General features: G+C 50.3%; 2 protein-coding genes across 3 annotated transcripts in view; one reads left to right on the forward strand and one right to left on the reverse strand.

The window, feature by feature from the left end:
- LOC129825794 (PDZ domain-containing protein 2-like) overlaps window positions 1-5,718 on the forward strand; it is a 188,907-nt gene extending 183,189 nt beyond the window's left edge. The window contains exons 9-10 of the mRNA XM_055885936.1: window positions 3,781-3,896; window positions 5,667-5,718. Coding sequence (XP_055741911.1) covers window positions 3,781-3,896; window positions 5,667-5,718 — 168 coding nt within the window. The remainder of the gene's footprint in view (window positions 1-3,780; window positions 3,897-5,666) is intronic.
- LOC129826795 (death-associated protein kinase 1-like) overlaps window positions 14-22,500 on the reverse strand; it is a 112,907-nt gene continuing 90,420 nt past the window's right edge. For both annotated transcript variants that reach the window (XM_055887870.1, XM_055887869.1), the window contains exons 6-10: window positions 21,798-21,846; window positions 21,252-21,278; window positions 13,943-14,095; window positions 6,702-6,747; window positions 14-6,381 (exon numbers count right to left, since the gene is read on the reverse strand). In XM_055887870.1, coding sequence (XP_055743845.1) covers window positions 6,241-6,381; window positions 6,702-6,747; window positions 13,943-14,095; window positions 21,252-21,278; window positions 21,798-21,846 — 416 coding nt within the window. In that variant the 3' untranslated portion in view covers window positions 14-6,240. The remainder of the gene's footprint in view (window positions 6,382-6,701; window positions 6,748-13,942; window positions 14,096-21,251; window positions 21,279-21,797; window positions 21,847-22,500) is intronic.

Raw genomic sequence — 22,500 nt, forward strand, 5'->3', positions numbered from 1 at the left:
CACCCCCAGAGCTCACTACGCCACACCCCCAGAGCTCACTACGCCACACCCCCAGAGCTCACTACGCCACACCCTCAGAGCTCACTACGCCACACCCTCAGAGCTCACTACGCCACACCCCCAGAGCTCACTACGTCACACCTTCACATCTCACTACGCCACACCCCCAGAGCTCACTACGCCACACCCCCAGAGCTCACTACGTCACACCCCCAGAGCTCATTACGCCACACCCTCACAGCTCACAACGCCACACCCTCAGAGCTCACTACGCCACACCCCCAGAGCTCATTACGCCACACCCTCACAGCTCACTACGCCACACCCTCAGAGCTCACTACGCCACACCCCCAGAGCTCACTACGTCACACCCCAGAGCTCACTACGCCACACCCCCAGAGATCACTACACCACACCCTCACAGCTCACTACACCACACCCCCAGAGCTCACTACGCCACACCCTCAGAGCTCACTACGCCAGACCCTCAGAGCTCACTACGCCACACCCCCAGAGCTCACTACGCCACACCCCAGGAGCTCACTACGCCACACCCCCGGAGCTCACTACGCCACACCCCCAGAGCTCATTACGCCACACCCTCAGAGCTCACTACGTCACACCCAAAGAGCTCACTACGCCACACCCCCAGAGCTCACTACGCCACACCCCCAGAGCTCACTACGCCACACCCCCAGAGCTCACTACGCCACACCCTCAGAGCTCACTACGCCACACCCCCAGAGCTCACTACGCCACACCCCCAGAGCTCACTACGCCACACCCCCAGAGCACACTACGCCACACCCTCAGAGCTCACTACGCCACACCCTCAGAGCTCACTACGCCACACCCTCAGAGCTCACTACGCCACACCCTCAGAGCTCACTACGCCACACCCCCAGAGCTCATTACGCCACACCCTCAGAGCTCACTACGCCACACCCTCAGAGCTCACTACGCCACACCCCCAGAGCTCACTACGTCACACCCCCAGAGCTCACTACGCCACACCCTCAGAGCTCACTACGTCACACCCCCAGAGCTCATTACGCCACACCCTCAGAGCTCTCTACGCCACACCCTCAGAGCTCACTACGCCACAACCTAAGAGCTCACTACGCCACACCCCCAGAGCTCACTACGCCACACCCTCAGAGCTCACTACGCCACACCCCCAGAGCTCACTACGCCACACCCCCAGAGCTCACTACGCCACACCCCCAGAGCACACTACGCCACACCCTCAGAGCTCAATACGCCACACCCTCAGAGCTCACTACGCCACACCCTCAGAGCTCACTACGCCACACCCTCAGAGCTCACTACGCCACACCCCCAGAGCTCATTACGCCACACCCTCAGAGCTCACTACGCCACACCCTCAGAGCTCACTACGCCACACCCCCAGAGCTCACTACGTCACACCCCCAGAGCTCACTACGCCACACCCTCAGAGCTCACTACGTCACACCCCCAGAGCTCATTACGCCACACCCTCAGAGCTCTCTACGCCACACCCTCAGAGCTCACTACGCCACAACCTCAGAGCTCACTACGCCACACCCCCAGAGCTCATTACGCCACACCCTCAGAGCTCACTACGTCACACCCCCAGAGCTCACTACGCCACACCCCCAGAGCTCATTACGCCACACCCTCAGAGCTCACTACGCCACACCCCCAGAGCTCACTACGCCACACCCCCAGAGCTCACTACGCCACACCCCCAGAGCTCACTACGCCACACCCCCAGAGCTCACTACGCCACACCCCCAGAGCTCACTACGCCACACCCTCAGAGCTCACTACGCCACACCCTCAGAGCTCACTACGCCACACCCCCAGAGCTCACTACGTCACACCTTCACATCTCACTACGCCACACCCCCAGAGCTCACTACGCCACACCCCCAGAGCTCACTACGTCACACCCCCAGAGCTCATTACGCCACACCCTCACAGCTCACAACGCCACACCCTCAGAGCTCACTACGCCACACCCCCAGAGCTCATTACGCCACACCCTCACAGCTCACTACGCCACACCCTCAGAGCTCACTACGCCACACCCCCAGAGCTCACTACGTCACACCCCAGAGCTCACTACGCCACACCCCCAGAGATCACTACACCACACCCTCACAGCTCACTACACCACACCCCCAGAGCTCACTACGCCACACCCTCAGAGCTCACTACGCCAGACCCTCAGAGCTCACTACGCCACACCCCCAGAGCTCACTACGCCACACCCCAGGAGCTCACTACGCCACACCCCCGGAGCTCACTACGCCACACCCCCAGAGCTCATTACGCCACACCCTCAGAGCTCACTACGTCACACCCAAAGAGCTCACTACGCCACACCCCCAGAGCTCACTACGTCACACCCCCAGAGCTCACTACGCCACACCCCCAGAGCTCACTACGCCACACCCTCAGAGCTCACTACGCCACACCCCCAGAGCTCACTACGCCACACCCCCAGAGCTCACTACGCCACACCCCCAGAGCACACTACGCCACACCCTCAGAGCTCACTACGCCACACCCTCAGAGCTCACTACGCCACACCCTCAGAGCTCACTACGCCACACCCTCAGAGCTCACTACGCCACACCCCCAGAGCTCATTACGCCACACCCTCAGAGCTCACTACGCCACACCCTCAGAGCTCACTACGCCACACCCCCAGGGCTCACTACGTCACACCCCCAGAGCTCACTACGCCACACCCTCAGAGCTCACTACGTCACACCCCCAGAGCTCATTACGCCACACCCTCAGAGCTCTCTACGCCACACCCTCAGAGCTCACTACGCCACAACCTCAGAGCTCACTACGCCACACCCCCAGAGCTCATTACGCCACACCCTCAGAGCTCACTACGTCACACCCCCAGAGCTCACTACGCCACACCCCCAGAGCTCATTACGCCACACCCTCAGAGCTCACTACGCCACACCCCCAGAGCTCACTACGCCACACCCCTAGAGCTCATTACGCCACACCCTCAGAGCTCACTACGCCACACCCTCACAGCTCACTACGCCACACCCCCAGAGCTCATTACGCCACACCCCAGGAGCTCACTACGCCACACCCCCAGAGCTCACTACGCCACACCCTCAGAGCTCACTACGCCACACCCTCAGAGCTCACTACGCCACACCCCCAGAGCTCACTACGCCACACCCCCAGAGCTCACTACGCCACACCCTCAGAGCTCACTACGCCACACCCTCAGAGCTCACTATGCCACACCCCCAGAGCTCACTACGCCACACCCTCAGAGCTCACTATGCCACACCCCCAGAGCTCACTACGCCACACCCCCAGAGCTCACTATGCCACACCCCCAGGAGCTCACTACGCCACACCCTCAGAGCTTACTACGCCATACCCTCAGAGCTCACTACGCCACACCCTCACATCTCACTACGCCACACCCCCAGAGCTCATTACGCCACACCCTCACAGCTCACTACGCCACACCCTCAGAGCTCACTACGCCACAGACTCAGAGCTCACTACGCCACACTCCCAGAGCTCACTACGCCACACCCTCAGAGCTCACTACGCCACACCCTCAGAGCTCACTACGCCACACCCTCAGAGCTCACTACGCCACACCCTCAGAGCTCACTACGCCACACCCTCAGAGCTCACTACGCCACACCCTCAGAGCTCACTACGCCACACCCTCAGAGCTCACTACGCCACACCCTCAGAGCTCACTACGCCACACCCTCAGAGCTCACTACGCCACACCCTCAGAGCTCACTACGCCACACCCCCAAAGCTGACTACGTCACAGCCCCAGAGCTCACTACGCCACACCCTCAGAGCTCACTACGCCACATCCCCAGAGCTCATTACGCCACACCCTCAGAGCTCACTACGCCACACCCCCAGAGCTCACTACGCCACACCCCCAGAGCTCACTACGCCACACCCCCAGAGCTCACTACGCCACACCCCCAGAGCTCACTACGCCACACCCCCAGAGCTCACTACGCCACACCCTCAGAGCTCACTACGCCACACCCCCAGAGCTCACTACGCCAGACCCCAGGAGCTCACTACGCCACACCCTCAGAGCTCACTACGCCACACCCTCAGAGCTCACTACGCCACACCCTCAGAGCTCACTACGCCACACCCTCACAGCTCACTACGCCACACCCTCAGAGCTCATTACGCCACACCCCCAGAGCTCACTACGCCACACCCTCAGAGCTCACTACGCCAAACCCTCAGAGCTCACTACGCCACACCCCCAGAGCTGACTACATCACACCCCCAGAGCTGACTACGCCACACCCTCAGAGCTCACTACGCCACACCCTCAGAGCTCATTACGCCACACCCCCAGAGCTCACTACGCCACACCCTCAGAGCTCACTACGCCACACCCTCAGAGCTCACTACGCCACACCCCCAGAGCTGACTACGTCACACCCCCAGAGCTGACTACGCCACACCCTCAGAGCTCACTACGCCACACCCTCAGAGCTCACTACGCCACACCCTCAGAGCTCACTACGCCACACCCTCAGAGCTCACTACGCCACACCCTCACATCTCACTACGCCACACCCCCAGAGCTCATTACGCCACACCCTCACAGCTCACTACGCCACACCCTCAGAGCTCATTACGCCACAGACTCAGAGCTCACTACGCCACACTCCCAGAGCTCACTACGCCATACCCTCAGAGCTCACTACGCCACACCCTCAGAGCTCACTACGCCACACCCTCAGAGGTCACTACGCCACACCCTCAGAGCTCACTACGCCACACCCTCAGAGCTCACTACGCCACACCCTCAGAGCTCACTACGCCACACCCTCAGAGCTCACTACGCCACACCCTCAAAGCTCACTACGCCACACCCTCAGAGCTCACTACGCCACACCCTCAGAGCTCACTACGCCACACCCCCAAAGCTGACTACGTCACAGCACCAGAGCTCACTACGCCACACCCTCAGAGCTCACTACGCCACACCCCCAGAGCTCATTACGCCACACCCTCAGAGCTAACTACGCCACACCCCCAGAGCTCACTACGCCACACCCCCAGAGCTCACTACGCCACACCCCCAGAGCTCACTACGCCACACCCCCAGAGCTCACTACGCCACACCCTCAGAGCTCACTACGCCACACCCCCAGAGCTCACTACGCCACACCCCAGGAGCTCACTACGCCACACCCTCAGAGCTCACTACGCCACACCCTCAGAGCTCACTACGCCACACCCTCAGAGCTCACTACGCCACACCCTCAGAGCTCACTACGCCACACCCTCACATCTCACTACGCCACACCCTCAGAGCTCACTACGCCACACCCTCACAGCTCACTACGCCACACCCTCAGAACTCATTACGCCACACCCCCAGAGCTCACTACGCCACACCCTCAGAGCTCACTACGCCACACCCTCAGAGCTCACTACGCCACACCCTCAGAGCTCACTACGCCACACCCCCAGAGCTCACTACGCCACACCCCCAGAGCTCACTACGCCAGACCCCAGGAGCTCACTACGCCACACCCTCAGAGCTCACTACGCCACACCCTCAGAGCTCACTACGCCACACCCTCAGAGCTCACTACGCCACACTCTCAGAGCTCACTACGCCACACCCCCAGAGCTGACTACGTCACACCCCCAGAGCTGACTACGTCACACCCCCAGAGCTGACTACGCCACACCCTCAGAGCTCACTACGCCACACCCTCAGAGCTCACTACGCCACACCCTCACAGCTCACTACGCCACACCCTCACAGCTCACTACGCCACACCCCCAGAGCTCACTACGCCACACCCTCAGAGCTCACTACGCCACACCCTCAGAGCTCACTACACCACACCCCCAGAGCTCACTACGCCACACCCTCAGAGCTCACTACGCCACACCCTCAGAGCTCACTACGCCACACCCTCAGAGCTCACTACACCACACCCCCAGAGCTCACTACGCCACACCCTCAGAGCTCTCAACCCCACACCTCCAGAGCTCACTACACCACACCCCCAGAGCTCACTACGCCACACCCTCAGAGCTCATTACGCCACACCCTCAGAGCTCACTACGCCACACCCTCAGAGCTCACTACACCACACCCTCAGAGCTCACTACGCCACACCCTCAGAGCTCACTGAGAGAGAGAGATAGAAGAGAGGGAGAGATAGGAGGGAGAGAGATAGAAGAGATAGAGAGTTAGAAGGGAGAGTGATAAAAAGACAGACAGAGGGAGAGAGATAAATGTACCTTCCATTTCCTCCGAGCAGCAAACTTCTTAAACTTCTCCATGTTGACAGCAGACTCCTTCCTGCTGAGAGCCTGCTGGGAGTCCTTTGGCTGATTGGACAAACAGGAACATATATGACTAATCAGATCAATAGATTACATTAACTTATCAATTATTTTTATATTGATCATATTGTGTATCATTCTGCTACCCTTTGTTTTCAAGTAGGATTTTATGAAGTGAATGAACACTCATTCCCTGTATAAAGTGAATAAAGAAATAACTTATCCTGTGTGTGTGTGTGTGTGTGTGTGTGTGTGTGTGTGTGTGTGTGTGTGTGTGTGTGTGTGTGTGTGTGTGTGTGTGTGTGTGTGTGTGTGTGTGTGTGTGTGTGTGTGTGTGTGTGTGTGTGTGTGTGTGTTAGACAGACCTTGATCCAGGGATGAAGTAGACTGTCCTGGATGGTCATTCTCTTTCTGAAAAAGACACGACAGTTAGGGTTAGGAAAGGAACAGGGGGTTAGGAAAGGAACAGGGGGTTAGGAAAGGAACAGGGGTTAGGAAAGGAACAGGGGTTAGGAAAGGAACAGGGGGTTAGGAAAGGAACAGGGGGTTAGGAAGGGAACATGGGTTAGGAAGGGAACAGGGGTTAGGAAAGGAACAGGGGTTAGGAAAGGAACAGGGGGTTAGGAAAGGAACAGGGGTTAGGAAAGGAACAGGGGTTAGGAAAGGAACAGGGTGTTAGGAAGGGAACAGGGGGTTAGGAAAGGAACAGGGGTTAGGAAAGGAACAGGGGGTTAGGAAAGGAACAGGGGTTAGGAAAGGAACAGGGGTTAGGAAAGGGAACAGGGGTTAGGAAAGGAACAGGGGTTAGGAAAGGGAACAGGGGTTAGGAAAGGAACAGGGGTTAGGAAAGGGAACAGGGGTTAGGAAAGGAACAGGGGTTAGGAAAGGAACAGGGGGTTAGGAAGGGAACATGGTTTAGGAAAGGAACAGGGGGTTAGGAAGGGAACAGGGGGTTAGGAAAGGAACAGGGGTTAGGAAAGGAACAGGGGGTTAGGAAAGGAACAGGGGGTTAGGAAGGGAACAGGGGGTTAGGAAAGGAACAGGGGTTAGGAAGGGAACAGGGGGTTAGGAAAGGAACAGGGGGTTAGGAAGGGAACATGGGTTAGGAAGGGAACAGGGGTTAGGAAGGGAACAGGGGGTTAGGAAAGGAACAGGGGTTAGGAAAGGAACAGGGGTTAGGAAAGGAACAGGGGGTTAGGAAGGGAACAGGGGGTTAGGAAAGGAACAGGGGTTAGGAAAGGAACAGGGGATTAGGAAAGGAACAGGGGTTAGGAAAGGAACAGGGGTTAGGAAAGGGAACAGGGGTTAGGAAAGGAACAGGGGTTAGGAAAGGGAACAGGGGTTAGGAAAGGAACAGGGGTTAGGAAAGGGAACAGGGGTTAGGAAAGAAACAGGGGTTAGGAAAGGAACAGGGGGTTAGGAAGGGAACATGGGTTAGGAAGGGAACAGGGGTTAGGAAGGGAACAGGGGGTTAGGAAAGGAACAGGGGTTAGGAAAGGAACAGGGGTTAGGAAAGGAACAGGGGGTTAGGAAGGGAACAGGGGGTTAGGAAAGGAACAGGGGTTAGGAAAGGAACAGGGGGTTAGGAAAGGAACAGGGGTTAGGAAAGGAACAGGGGTTAGGAAAGGGAACAGGGGTTAGGAAAGGAACAGGGGTTAGGAAAGGGAACAGGGGTTAGGAAAGGAACAGGGGTTAGGAAAGGGAACAGGGGTTAGGAAAGGAACAGGGGGTTAGGAAAGGAACAGGGGTTAGGAAGGGAACAGGGGTTAGGAAAGGGAACAGGGGTTAGGAAGGGAACAGGGGTTAGGAAAGGAACAGGGGGTTAGGAAAGGAACAGGGGGTTAGGAAAGGAACAGGGGTTAGGAAAGGAACAGGGGTTAGGAAAGGAACAGGGGGTTAGGAAAGGAACAGGGGGTTAGGAAGGGAACATGGGTTAGGAAGGGAACAGGGGTTAGGAAAGGAACAGGGGTTAGGAAAGGAACAGGGGGTTAGGAAAGGAACAGGGGTTAGGAAAGGAACAGGGGTTAGGAAAGGAACAGGGTGTTAGGAAGGGAACAGGGGGTTAGGAAAGGAACAGGGGTTAGGAAAGGAACAGGGGGTTAGGAAAGGAACAGGGGTTAGGAAAGGAACAGGGGTTAGGAAAGGGAACAGGGGTTAGGAAAGGAACAGGGGTTAGGAAAGGGAACAGGGGTTAGGAAAGGAACAGGGGTTAGGAAAGGGAACAGGGGTTAGGAAAGGAACAGGGGTTAGGAAAGGAACAGGGGGTTAGGAAGGGAACATGGTTTAGGAAAGGAACAGGGGGTTAGGAAGGGAACAGGGGGTTAGGAAAGGAACAGGGGTTAGGAAAGGAACAGGGGGTTAGGAAAGGAACAGGGGGTTAGGAAGGGAACAGGGGGTTAGGAAAGGAACAGGGGTTAGGAAGGGAACAGGGGTTTAGTAAAGGAACAGGGGGTTAGGAAGGGAACATGGGTTAGGAAGGGAACAGGGGTTAGGAAGGGAACAGGGGGTTAGGAAAGGAACAGGGGTTAGGAAAGGGAACAGGGGTTAGGAAAGGAACAGGGGTTAGGAAAGGGAACAGGGGTTAGGAAAGAAACAGGGGTTAGGAAAGGAACAGGGGGTTAGGAAGGGAACATGGGTTAGGAAGGGAACAGGGGTTAGGAAGGGAACAGGGGGTTAGGAAAGGAACAGGGGTTAGGAAAGGAACAGGGGTTAGGAAAGGAACAGGAGGTTAGGAAGGGAACAGGGGGTTAGGAAAGGAACAGGGGTTAGGAAAGGAACAGGGGGTTAGGAAAGGAACAGGGGTTAGGAAAGGAACAGGGGTTAGGAAAGGGAACAGGGGTTAGGAAAGGAACAGGGGTTAGGAAAGGGAACAGGGGTTAGGAAAGGAACAGGGGTTAGGAAAGGGAACAGGGGTTAGGAAAGGAACAGGGGGTTAGGAAAGGAACAGGGGTTAGGAAGGGAACAGGGGTTAGGAAAGGGAACAGGGGTTAGGAAAGGAACAGGGGTAAGGAAAGGAACAGGGGTTAGGAAGGGAACAGGGGGTTAGGAAAGTAACAGGGGTTAGGAAAGGAACAGGGATTAGGAAAGGAACAGGGGGTTAGGAAGGGAACAGGGGGTTAGGAAAGGAACAGGGGTTAGGAAAGGAACAGGGGGTTAGGAAAGGAACAGGGGTTAGGAAAGGAACAGGGGTTAGGAAGGGAACAGGGGTTAGGAAGGGAACAGGGGGTTAGGAAGGGAACAGGGGTTAGGAAAGGAACAGGGGGTTAGGAAAGGAACAGGGGTTAGGAAAGGAACAGGGGGTTAGGAAAGGGAACAGGGGGTTAGGAAGGGAACAGGGGTTAGGAAAGGAACAGGGGGTTAGGAAGGGAACAGGGGTTAGGAAGGGAACAGGGGTTAGGAAGGGAACAGGGGTTAGGAAGGGAACAGGGGTTAGGAAGGGAACATGGGTTAGGAAAGGAACAGGGGTTAGGAAAGGGAACAGGGGTTAGGAAAGGAACAGGGGTTAGGAAGGGAACAGGGGTTAGGAAGGGAACAGGGGGTTAGGAAGGGAACAGGGGGTTAGGAAGGGAACAGGGGTTAGGAAGGGAACAGGGGTTAGGAAAGGAACAGGGGTTAGGAAGGGAACATGGGTTAGGAAGGGAACAGGGGTTAGGAAGGGAACAGGGGTTAGGAAAGGAACAGGGGTTAGGAAGGGAACAGGGGTTAGGAAAGGAACAGGGGTTAGGAAGGGAACAAGGGTTAGGAAGGGAACAGGGGTTAGGAAAGGAACAGGGGGTTAGGAAGGGAACAGGGGTTAGGAAAGGAACAGGGGGTTAGGAAAGGTACCGGGGTTAGGAAAGGAACAGGGGTTAGGAAGGGAACATGGGTTAGGAAGGGAACAGGGGTTAGGAAGGGAACAGGGGGTTAGGAAGGGAACAGGGGGTTAGGAAGGGAACAGGGGGTTAGGAAAGGAACAGGGGTTAGGAAAGGAACAGGGGGTTAGGAAGGGAACAGGGGTTAGGAAGGGAACAGGGGTTAGGAAGGGAACAGGGGTTAGGAAAGGGAACAGGGGTTAGGAAAGGGAACAGGGGTTAGGAAGGGAACAGGGTTTAGGAAGGGAACAGGGGTTAGGAAAGGAACAGGGGGTTAGGAAAGGAACAGGGGGTTAGGAAGGGAACATGGGTTAGGAAGGGAACAGGGGGTTAGGAAAGGAACAGGGGGTTAGGAAGGGAACATGGGTTAGGAAGGGAACAGGGGTTAGGAAGGGAACAGGGGGTTAGGAAAGGAACAGGGGTTAGGAAAGGAACAGGGGTTAGGAAAGGAACAGGGGTTAGGAAAGGAACAGGGGTTAGGAAAGGAACAGGGGTTAGGAAAGGGAACAGGGGTTAGGAAAGGAACAGGGGGTTAGGAAAGGAACAGGGGTTAGGAAGGGAACAGGGGTTAGGAAGGGAACAGGGGTTAGGAAGGGAACAGGGGGTTAGGAAGGGAACAGGGGTTAGGAAAGGAACAGGGGTTAGGAAGGGAACATGGGGTTAGGAAGGGAACAGGGGTTAGGAAGGGAACAGGGGTTAGGAAGGGAACAGGGGTTAGGAAAGGAACAGGGGTTAGGAAAGAAACAGGGGGTTAGGAAGGGAACAGGGGTTAGGAAGGGAACAGGGGGTTAGGAAGGGAACAGGGGTTAGGAAAGGAACAGGGGGTTAGGAAGGGAACAGGGGGTTAGGAAGGGAACATGGGGTTAGGAAAGGAACAGGGGGTTAGGAAAGGAACATGGAAGGGAACAGGGGTTAGGAAGGGAACAGGGGTTAGGAAGGGAACAGGGGTTAGGAAGGGAACAGGGGTTAGGAAGGGAACAGGGGTTAGGAAGGGAACAGGGGTTAGGAAGGGAACAGGGGTTAGGAAGGGAACAGGGGTTAGGAAAGGAACAGGGGTTAGGAAAGGAACATGGAAGGGAACAGGGGGTTAGGAAAGGAACAAACGATTAACTCAAAACAATCCTGGACAACTCATGGTGCACACACTATACTTCTGTCACACACACCTTCCCCTCGTCAAAGACACCTTCCCCTCGTCACACACACCTTCCCCTCGTCACACACACCTTCCCCTCGTCACACACACCTTCCCCTCGTCACACACACCTTCCTCTAGTCACACACAAACTGAGCTGACTCGCTGGTCAAACGATGAACATAACACAGTACATACATGCAGACAACTCACACACACACACACACACACACACACACACACACACACACACACACACACACACACACACACACACACACACACACACACACACACACACACACACACACACACACACACACACACACACACACACACACACACACACACACACACACACACACACACACACACACACACACACACACTGTGGTTCCTCTGTCCCTACGACTATCCTCTTTGGTTATCTCCTCTTAACAGACCATGACTGTTTAATAATACACTAAGACCAGCATCACCACAGCAACCCAATCTTCAATCGGCTGTTGCCTAGGCAACCTCCATTAGGGCTGCTGGGATGATGATAACACCTACTACAGTCACGGAGCTCTGACAGTAGCTTACACAACGTAACATAACGTATAAATGTACATTAATGCAGGGGTTTTCAACCTTCCCTTGCCCAGGGACCCCCAGCTAGGCAACCCGGCGACCCAGGGACCCCCAGCTAGGCAACCCGGCGACCCAGGGACCCCCAGCTAGGCAACCCGGCGACCCAGGGACCCCCGGCTAGGCAAACCGGCGACCCAGGGACCCCCAGCTAGGCAACCCGGCGACCCAGGGACGGTAAGGTAAAGGTCTGGTAAACTGTCCAGTCTATTAGCTAGAAAGGTAAAGGTCTATTAAACTATCCAGTCTATTAGCTAGAAAGGTAAAGGTCTATTAAACTATCCAGTCTATTAGCTAGAAAGGTAAAGGTCTGGTAACTGTCCAGTCTATTAGCTAGAAAGGTAAAGGTATATTAAACTACCCAGTCTATTAGCTAGAAAGGTCTATTAAACTATCCAGTCTATTAGCTAGAAAGGTAAAGGTCTGATAACTATCCAGTCTATTAGCTAGAAAGGTAAAGGTCTATTAAACTATCCAGTCTATTAGCTAGAAAGGTAAAGGTCTATTAAACTGTCCAGTCTATTCGCTAGAAAGGTAAAGGTCTGGTAAACTATCCAGTCTATTAGCTAGAAAGGTAAAGGTCTGGTAAACTATCCAGTCTATTAGCTAGAAAGGTAAAGGTCTATTAAACTATCCAGTCTATTAGCTAGAAAGGTAAAGGTCTGGTAAACTATCCAGTCTATTAGCTAGAAAGGTAAAGGTCTATTAAACTGTCCAGTCTATTAGCTAGAAAGGTAAAGGTCTATTAAACTATCCAGTCTATTAGCTAGAAAGGTAAAGGTCTGATAAACTGTCCAGTCTATTAGCTAGAAAGGTAAAGGTCTATTAAACTCTCCAGGCTATTAGCTAGAAAGGTAAAGGTCTATTAAACTATCCAGTCTATTAGCTAGAAAGGTAAAGGTCTATTAAACTATCCAGTCTATTAGCTAGAAAGGTAAAGGTCTGGTAAACTGTCCAGTCTATTAGCTAGAAAGGTAAAGGTCTGGTAAACTATCCAGTCTATTAGCTAGAAAGGTAAAGGTCTGGTAAACTATCCAGTCTATTAGCTAGAAAGGTATAGGTCTGGTAAACTATCCAGTCTATTAGCTAGAAAGGTAAAGTTCTATTAAACTATCCAGTCTATTAGCTAGAAAAGTAAAGGTCTGGTAAAATGTCCAGTCTATTAGCTAGAAAGGTAAAGGTCTATTAAACTGTCCATTCTATTAGCTAGATTGGTAAAGGTCTATTGGCAGCGTAGAGACATGACTTTGAAGATAATTTCCAGCACTTCTATAACGTTTTGCACAGGCCTGAGAGACAAGTTCAGTTTTAAAGATAACTACTTTTAATTCTATGCATTTTGCTAAGTCTAATCAAAGGACCTTGAATGGTTTTGAGACTTTCTATGTTCCTGACTGCCTATATTTTATTTGATTGTAAGTTCTCATATATGTTATTATTTAATATATTTAGTTAAGTATGTTTTCTGCTTTCTATCATCTGGTCTTGGATGTTTAAAGTTGACACTGTTTTTCCATCCCCAAAAAGACCACTTAAACGGCCCGCCTAAGAATTTCTCTTCAAGTCATTGCGCTAACGCTAGTTAGCATTGGCTCGTGAAACTACCTCTTAACTTCCTTCATGCTGGACGCAGAGACAGAAAAATGGTATCTAGAATGGTATTGTGTTGTAGCTAGCTATATTCATAAATTAAATTACTTTTCACCTTTAAAAAAATTGCCAATACGATTTTTCCCCAAAAAGTATTGAATAAACTGGTGTACCCCCTGCAGTACCCCACAGACTCCAGCTTGATAACTCTGCACTAATGTATAGAGTTGAGAACATTGGGCACACTGTGTTTAAGTGCAGAGCGGTGTATATGTACACTCCGGTTCAGTTTCAATACATTCAGGACCGAACCAAGCACATAGTATATACAAAGGCTTCGCCTGTACAATGTTAGGGATAGGGGTGAGGGTTAGGGTCAGAGGTTAGAGAGATCATGTACTTTGGGTCTTTGATAAGCAGCCTGGTGATAAAGTCTTTGGCCAGGAGGCTGGTGCTGCTGAAGAACTCTTCATCGAAGGTGTAGTCCACCGCCGACACGTTAGCTAGAGTCTCCTGCTTATTCTCCCCCAAGAACGGCGATGCACCACTCAACCTGAGGAAGGGAGGGAGGGAGGAGGGGGGAGGGGAGAGGGAGAAAGCAGGGACGAGAGGGAAGGGGGAGGGGGAGGGCAGGGATGGGAGGACAGGGGGGGGGGAGGGAGGAAAGAGGGCGAGAGCAGGGATGGGAGGGAAGGGGAGGGGAAAGGGAGAGAGCAGGGAGGAAGGAGGGAGGGGGAGAGAAAGAAAGATAGTGCCATAGGGAGAGAAAGAGGTTGAGAGAGGTAGAGAAAGTTTCCATTCATTCCAATAACTTCCCACATAAAACTGAATGACGCTCTAAAAGGTTTACAGCGTATACCACGTTTGTTTCTCTGAATGTATAACAAAGCCATGAAGATGTTTTATAGATGTACTCTAGTTATGGACAGATATCAGAGGAATTGTGAGTTATAAGTTAAACAGTTGGTCAGGTGTCAGGAATGTGAAGCACCAAAGTCTTTCTCTCTGATAAGCGTTCTCTCTCACTCCATATCTGGGCTACAACAACATGGTAACGGTCCTTTCCAGACTAAAGGTAACATGGTAACGGTCCTTTCCTCTGGAAAGGTAACATGGTAACGGTCCTTTCCTCTGGAAAGGTAACATGGTAACGGTCCTTTCCTCTGGAAAGGTAACATGGTAACGGTCCTTTCCAGACTAAAGGTAACATGGTAACGGTCCTTTCCTCTGGAAAGGTAACATGGTAACGGTCCTTTCCAGACTAAAGGTAACATGGTAACGGTCCTTTCCTCTGGAAAGGTAACATGGTAACGGTCCTTTCCTCTGGAAAGGTAACATGGTAACGGTCCTTTCCTCTGGAAAGGTAACATGGTAACGGTCCTTTCCTCTGGAAAGGTAACATGGTAACGGTCCTTTCCAGACTAAAGGTAACATGGTAACGGTCCTTTCCTCTGGAAAGGTAACATGGTAACGGTCCTTTCCTCTGGAAAGGTAACATGGTAACGGTCCTTTCCTCTGGAAAGGTAACATGGTAACGGTCCTTTCCTCTGGAAAGGTAACATGGTAACGGTCCTTTCCAGACTAAAGGTAACATGGTAACGGTCCTTTCCAGACTAAAGGTAACATGGTAACGGTCCTTTCCAGACTAAAGGTAACATGGTAACGGTCCTTTCCTCTGGAAAGGTAACATGGTAACGGTCCTTTCCTCTGGAAAGGTAACATGGTAACGGTCCTTTCCAGACTAAAGGTAACATGGTAACGGTCCTTTCCTCTGGAAAGGTAACATGGTAACGGTCCTTTCCTCTGGAAAGGTAACATGGTAACGGTCCTTTCCTCTGGAAAGGTAACATGGTAACGGTCCTTTCCTCTGGAAAGGTAACATGGTAACGGTCCTTTCCAGACTAAAGGTAACATGGTAACGGTCCTTTCCAGACTAAAGGTAACATGGTAACGGTCCTTTCCAGACTAAAGGTAACATGGTAACGGTCCTTTCCAGACTAAAGGTAACATGGTAACGGTCCTTTCCAGACTAAAGGTAACATGGTAACGGTCCTTTCCAGACTAAAGGTAACATGGTAACGGTCCTTTCCAGACTAAAGGTAACATGGTAACGGTCCTTTCCAGACTAAAGGTAACATGGTAACGGTCCTTTCCAGACTAAAGGTAACATGGTAACGGTCCTTTCCAGACTAAAGGTAACATGGTAACGGTCCTTTCCAGACTAAAGGTAACATGGTAACGGTCCTTTCCAGACTAAAGGTAGCATGGTAACGGTCCTTTCCAGACTAAAGGTAACATGGTAACGGTCCTTTCCAGACTAAAGGTAACATGGTAACGGTCCTTTCCAGACTAAAGGTAACATGGTAACGGTCCTTTCCAGACTAAAGGTAACATGGTAACGGTCCTTTCCAGACTAAAGGTAACATGGTAACGGTCCTTTCCAGACTAAAGGTAACATGGTAACGGTCCTTTCCAGACTAAAGGTAACATGGTAACGGTCCTTTCCAGACTAAAGGTAACATGGTAACGGTCCTTTCCAGACTAAAGGTAACATGGTAACGGTCCTTTCCAGACTAAAGGTAACATGGTAACGGTCCTTTCCAGACTAAAGGTAACATGGTAACGGTCCTTTCCAGACTAAAGGTAACATGGTAACGGTCCTTTCCAGACTAAAGGTAACATGGTAACGGTCCTTTCCAGACTAAAGGTAACATGGTAACGGTCCTTTCCAGACTAAAGGTAACATGGTAACGGTCCTTTCCAGACTAAAGGTAACATGGTAACGGTCCTTTCCAGACTAAAGGTAACATGGTAACGGTCCTTTCCAGACTAAAGGTAACATGGTAACGGTCCTTTCCAGACTAAAGGTAACATGGTAACGGTCCTTTCCAGACTAAAGGTAACATGGTAACGGTCCTTTCCAGACTAAAGGTAACATGGTAACGGTCCTTTCCAGACTAAAGGTAACATGGTAACGGTCCTTTCCAGACTAAAGGTAACATGGTAACGGTCCTTTCCAGACTAAAGGTAACATGGTAACGGTCCTTTCCAGACTAAAGGTAACATGGTAACGGTCCTTTCCAGACTAAAGGTAACATGGTAACGGTCCTTTCCAGACTAAAGGTAACATGGTAACGGTCCTTCCAGACTAAAGGTAACATGGTAACGGTCCTTTCCAGACTAAAGGTAACATGGTAACGGTCCTTTCCAGACTAAAGGTAACATGGTAACGGTCCTTTCCAGACTAAAGGTAACATGGTAACGGTCCTTTCCAGACTAAAGGTAACATGGTAACGGTCCTTTCCAGACTAAAGGTAACATGGTAACGGTCCTTTCCAGACTAAAGGTAAAATGGTAACGGTCCTTTCCAGACTAAAGGTAACATGGTAACGGTCCTTTCCAGACTAAAGGTAACATGGTAACGGTGCTTTCCAGACTAAAGGTAACATGGTAACGGTCCTTTCCAGACTAAAGGTAACATGGTAACGGTCCTTTCCAGACTAAAGGTAACATGGTAACGGTGCTTTCCAGACTAAAGGTAGCATGGTAACGGTGCTTTCCAGACTAAAGGTAGCATGGTAACGGTGCTTTCCTCTGGAAAGGTAACATGGTAACGGTCCTTTCCTCTGGAAAGGTAACATGGTAACGGTCCTTTCCTCTGGAAAGGTAACATGGTAACGGTCCTTTCCTATGGAAAGGTAACATGGTAACGGTCCTTTCCTATGGAAAGGTAACATGGTAACGGTCCTTTCCTCTGGAAAGGTAACATGGTAACGGTCCTTTCCTATGGAAAGGTAACATGGTAACGGTCCTTTCCTATGGAAAGGTAACATGGTAACGGTCCTTTCCTCTGGAAAGGTAACATGGTAACGGTCCTTTCCAGACTAAAGGTAACATGGTAACGGTCCTTTCCTCTGGAAAGGTAACATGGTAACGGTCCTTTCCTCTGGAAAGGTAACATGGTAACGGTCCTTTCCAGACTAAAGGTAACATGGTAACGGTCCTTTCCTCTGGAAAGGTAACATGGTAACGGTCCTTTCCTCTGGAAAGGTAACATGGTAACGGTCCTTTCCTCTGGAAAGGTAACATGGTAACGGTCCTTTCCTCTGGAAAGGTAACATGGTAACGGTCCTTTCCTCTGGAAAGGTAACATGGTAACGGTCCTTTCCTCTGGAAAGGTAACATGGTAACGGTCCTTTCCTCTGGAAAGGTAACATGGTAACGGTCCTTTCCTCTGGAAAGGTAACATGGTAACGGTCCTTTCCAGACTAAAGGTAACATGGTAACGGTCCTTTCCTCTGGAAAGGTAACATGGTAACGGTGCTTTCCTCTGGAAAGGTAACATGGTAACGGTCCTTTCCTCTGGAAAGGTAACATGGTAAAGGTCCTTTCCTCTGGAAAGGTAACATGGTAACGGTCCTTTCCTCTGGAAAGGTAACATGGTAACGGTCCTTTCCTCTGGAAAGGTAACATGGTAACGGTCCTTTCCTCTGGAAAGGTAACATGGTAACGGTCCTTTCCTATGGAAAGGTAACATGGTAACGGCCCTTTCCTCTGGAAAGGTAACATGGTAACGGTCCTTTCCTCTGGAAAGGTAACATGGTAACGGCCCTTTCATCTGGAAAGGTAACATGGTAACGGTGCTTTCCTCTGGAAAGGTAACATGGTAACGGCCCTTTCCTCTGGAAAGGTAACATGGTAACGGTCCTTTCCTATGGAAAGGTCACATGGTAACGGTCCTTTCCTCTGGAAAGGTCACATGGTAACGGTGCTTTCCTCTGGAAAGGTAACATGGTAACGGTCCTTTCCTATGGAAAGGTAACATGGTAACGGTCCTTTCCTCTGGAAAGGTAACATGGTAACGGTCCTTTCCTCTGGAAAGGTAACATGGTAACGGCCCTTTCCTCTGGAAAGGTAACATGGTAACGGTCCTTTCCAGACTAAAGGTAACATGGTAACGGTGCTTTCCTCTGGAAAGGTAACATGGTAACGGTCCTTTCCTCTGGAAAGGTAACATGGTAACGGTCCTTTCCTCTGGAAAGGTAACATGGTAACGGTCCTTTCCTCTGGAAAGGTAACATGGTAACGGTCCTTTCCTCTGGAAAGGTAACATGGTAACGGTCCTTTCCAGACTAAAGGTAACATGGTAACGGTCCTTTCCTCTGGAAAGGTAACATGGTAACGGTCCTTTCCTCTGGAAAGGTAACATGGTAACGGTCCTTTCCAGACTAAAGGTAACATGGTAACGGTCCTTTCCTCTGGAAAGGTAACATGGTAACGGTCCTTTCCAGACTAAAGGTAACATGGTAACGGTCCTATCCTCTGGAAAGGTAACATGGTAACGGTCCTTTCCTCTGGAAAGGTAACATGGTGACGGTCCTTTCCTATGGAAAGGTAACATGGTAACGGTCCTTTCCTATGGAAAGGTAACATGGTAACGGTCCTTTCCTCTGGAAAGGTAACATGGTAACGGTCCTTTCCTCTGGAAAGGTAACATGGTAACGGTCCTTTCCAGACTAAAGGTAACATGGTAACGGTCCTTTCCTCTGGAAAGGTAACATGGTAACGGTCCTTTCCTCTGGGAAGGTAACATGGTAACGGTCCTTTCCAGACTAAAGGTAACATGGTAACGGTCCTTTCCTCTGGAAAGGTAACATGGTAACGGTGCTTTCCTCTGGAAAGGTAACATGGTAACGGTCCTTTCCTCTGGAAAGGTAACATGGTAACGGTCCTTTCCTCTGGAAAGGTAACATGGTAACGGTCCTTTCCTCTGGAAAGGTAACATGGTAACGGTCCTTTCCTCTGGAAAGGTAACATGGTAACGGTCCTTTCCTCTGGAAAGGTAACATGGTAACGGTCCTTTCCTCTGGAAAGGTAACATGGTAACGGCCCTTTCCTCTGGAAAGGTAACATGGTAACGGTCCTTTCCAGACTAAAGGTAACATGGTAACGGTGCTTTCCTCTGGAAAGGTAACATGGTAACGGTCCTTTCCTCTGGAAAGGTAACATGGTAACGGTCCTTTCCTCTGGAAAGGTAACATGGTAACGGTCCTTTCCTCTGGAAAGGTAACATGGTAACGGTCCTTTCCAGACTAAAGGTAACATGGTAACGGTCCTTTCCTCTGGAAAGGTAACATGGTAACGGTCCTTTCCAGACTAAAGGTAACATGGTAACGGTCCTTTCCAGACTAAAGGTAACATGGTAACGGTCCTTTCCTCTGGAAAGGTAACATGGTAACGGTCCTTTCCAGACTAAAGGTAACGGTCCTATCCTCTGGAAAGGTAACATGGTAACGGTCCTTTCCTCTGGAAAGGTAACATGGTAACGGTCCTTTCCTCTGGAAAGGTAACATGGTAACGGTCCTTTCCTCTGGAAAGGTAACATGGTAACGGTCCTTTCCTCTGGAAAGGTAACATGGTAACGGTCCTTTCCTCTGGAAAGGTAACATGGTAACGGTCCTTTCCTCTGGAAAGGTAACATGGTAACGGTCCTATCCTCTGGAAAGGTAACATGGTAACGGTCCTTTCCAGACTAAAGGTAACATGGTAACGGTCCTTTCCTCTGGAAAGGTAACATGGTAACGGTCCTTTCCTCTGGAAAGGTAACATGGTAACGGTCCTTTCCTCTGGAAAGGTAACATGGTAACGGTCCTTTCCAGACTAAAGGTAGCATGGTAACGGTCCTTTCCAGACTAAAGGTAGCATGGTAACGGTCCTTTCCAGACTAAAGGTAGCATGGTAACGGTCCTTTCCAGACTAAAGGTAACATGGTAACGGTCCTTTCCAACATTTAAACGGTTTTGAAATAAGTCGACCAGGCAATCGACTAAAATCAAACAATTAGCATAAATCAGTTCATGTTCATACAAATATTTACACATGTTAAGTTTGCTGAAAATAAACGCAGTTGACATTGAGAGGATGTTTCTTTTTTTGCTGAGTTTATTTGAACGCACCACTTTTCTGTTGTTAATTTTGAATTTTTTGAAACAAGTTTTTTTTCCATGTCCATTACATGAAATCCACATAAGAATCAATTTAAATTACAGGTTGTAATGCAACAAAATAGGAAAAACACCAAGGGGGTGAATACTTTTGCAAGGCACTGTAAACGGCCATGTACTCTAATAATCTCCACCCGGCACAGCCAGAAGAGGACTGGCCACCCCTCATAGCCTGGTTCCTCTCGAGGTTTCTTCCTAGGTTCTGGCCTTTCTAGGGAGTTTCTCCTAGCCACCTATATACAGAAGAGGACTGGCCACCCCTCATAGCCTGGTTCCTCTCGAGGTTTCTTCCTAGGTTTTGGCCTTTCTAGGGAGTTTTTCCTAGCCACCGTGCTTCTACACCTGCATTGCTTGCTGTTTGGGCTGTTTAAGCTGGGTTTCTATACAGCACTTTGTGACATCAGCTGATGTAAGAAGGGCTTTATAAATACATTTTATTGAAATATATGCATTAATATGTTAATATTTTTTCATTAATATCAAAGCAGACTTGATTGGTCACGTCCACAGGATACACCATGGGGTAAAGGGTACAGTGAAATGATTGGTTGCATTCGTCAACAACGCAGTTATACAAAGAAATACACGCAAGATAAAAAAAAGACACTAAGATCAATATCAGGACCAATCACTGAACGGGATACTGGTGACAGTTGAATGAAGAGCTTCATGTATTGCACCAATCATTAGGAATGTTGTACTTACAGAATGTAGGTGATCACGCCAACACTCCTGGAACAACAATATGGATTAGTAAGCGACAGACAGAGATATATACAGAGCCTTATACACCGAGTCAACTAAATATTAGGAACACCGTCCTAATGTGGAGTTACACCCCCTTTTCCCGTCAGAAAAGTCTTTATTTGTCGAGGGACTCTGTCAAGTGTTCCTTTTGGGTGGTGGACCGTTCTTTATACACACAAAAGAAACAGCAGTGTTGCAATTCTTGTGCTTCCCGTATGTATCAAGATGTATCCACCATGCAAAAGGACATCCAGCCAACTGGACACAACTGTGGGGAAGCATTGGAGTCAACATGGACCAGCATCCCTGTGGAACGCTTTGGACACCTTGTAGGGTCCATGTCGTGACGAAATGAGTCTGTTCTTGGGGGGGGGGGGGTAGGGGTGCAACTCAATATTAGGACTGTGTTCCTAATGTTTTGTATACTCAGTGCATGTATGCATGTGTGTGTGTGTATATATATATACATACACTATCTAAATATAAAGTACATCTGTCTCTCACCACATGTCTGCCTCCAGGCCGAGCGGTTCATAGTTGACTACCTCTGGAGCTGCAAGAGTTAAAAGACACACTATTAAGCCAAAAACACTGAGCCTAGAATGTAGGGTATTGTGTGTGTGTGTGTGTGTGTGTGTGTGTGTGTGTGTGTGTGTGTGTGTGTACACACACTACCGTTCAGAAGTTTGGGGTCACTTAGAAATGTCCTTGTTTTTGAAAGAAAAGCACATTTTTTGTCCATTAAAATAACACCAACTTGATCAGAAATACAGTGTGGACATTGTTAAACATTGTAAATGTTGTAAATGACTATTGTAGCTGGAAACGTCTGATTTTTATGGAATATCTACAGAGGCCCATTATCAGCAACCATCACTTCTGTGTTCCAATGGCACGTTGTGTTAACTAATCCACGTTAATCATTTTAAAAGGCTAACTGATCATTACAAAACACTTTTGCAATTATGTTAGCACAGCTGAAAACTGTTGTTCTGATTAAAGAAGCAATAAAGCTGGCCTTCTTTAGACTAGTTGAGTATCTGGAGCATCAGCATTTGTGGGTTTGATAACAGGCTCAAAATGGCCAGAAACAAAGAACTTTCTTCTGAAACTCATCAGTCTATTCTTGTTCTGAGAAATGAAGGCTATTCCATGTGAGAAATTGGCAAGAAACTGAAGATCTCGTACAACGCTGTGTACTAGTCCC

The sequence above is a fragment of the Salvelinus fontinalis genome, chromosome 28, assembly GCF_029448725.1.
Source record: "Salvelinus fontinalis isolate EN_2023a chromosome 28, ASM2944872v1, whole genome shotgun sequence".
NCBI classification, from domain to species: Eukaryota; Metazoa; Chordata; class Actinopteri; order Salmoniformes; family Salmonidae; genus Salvelinus; species Salvelinus fontinalis.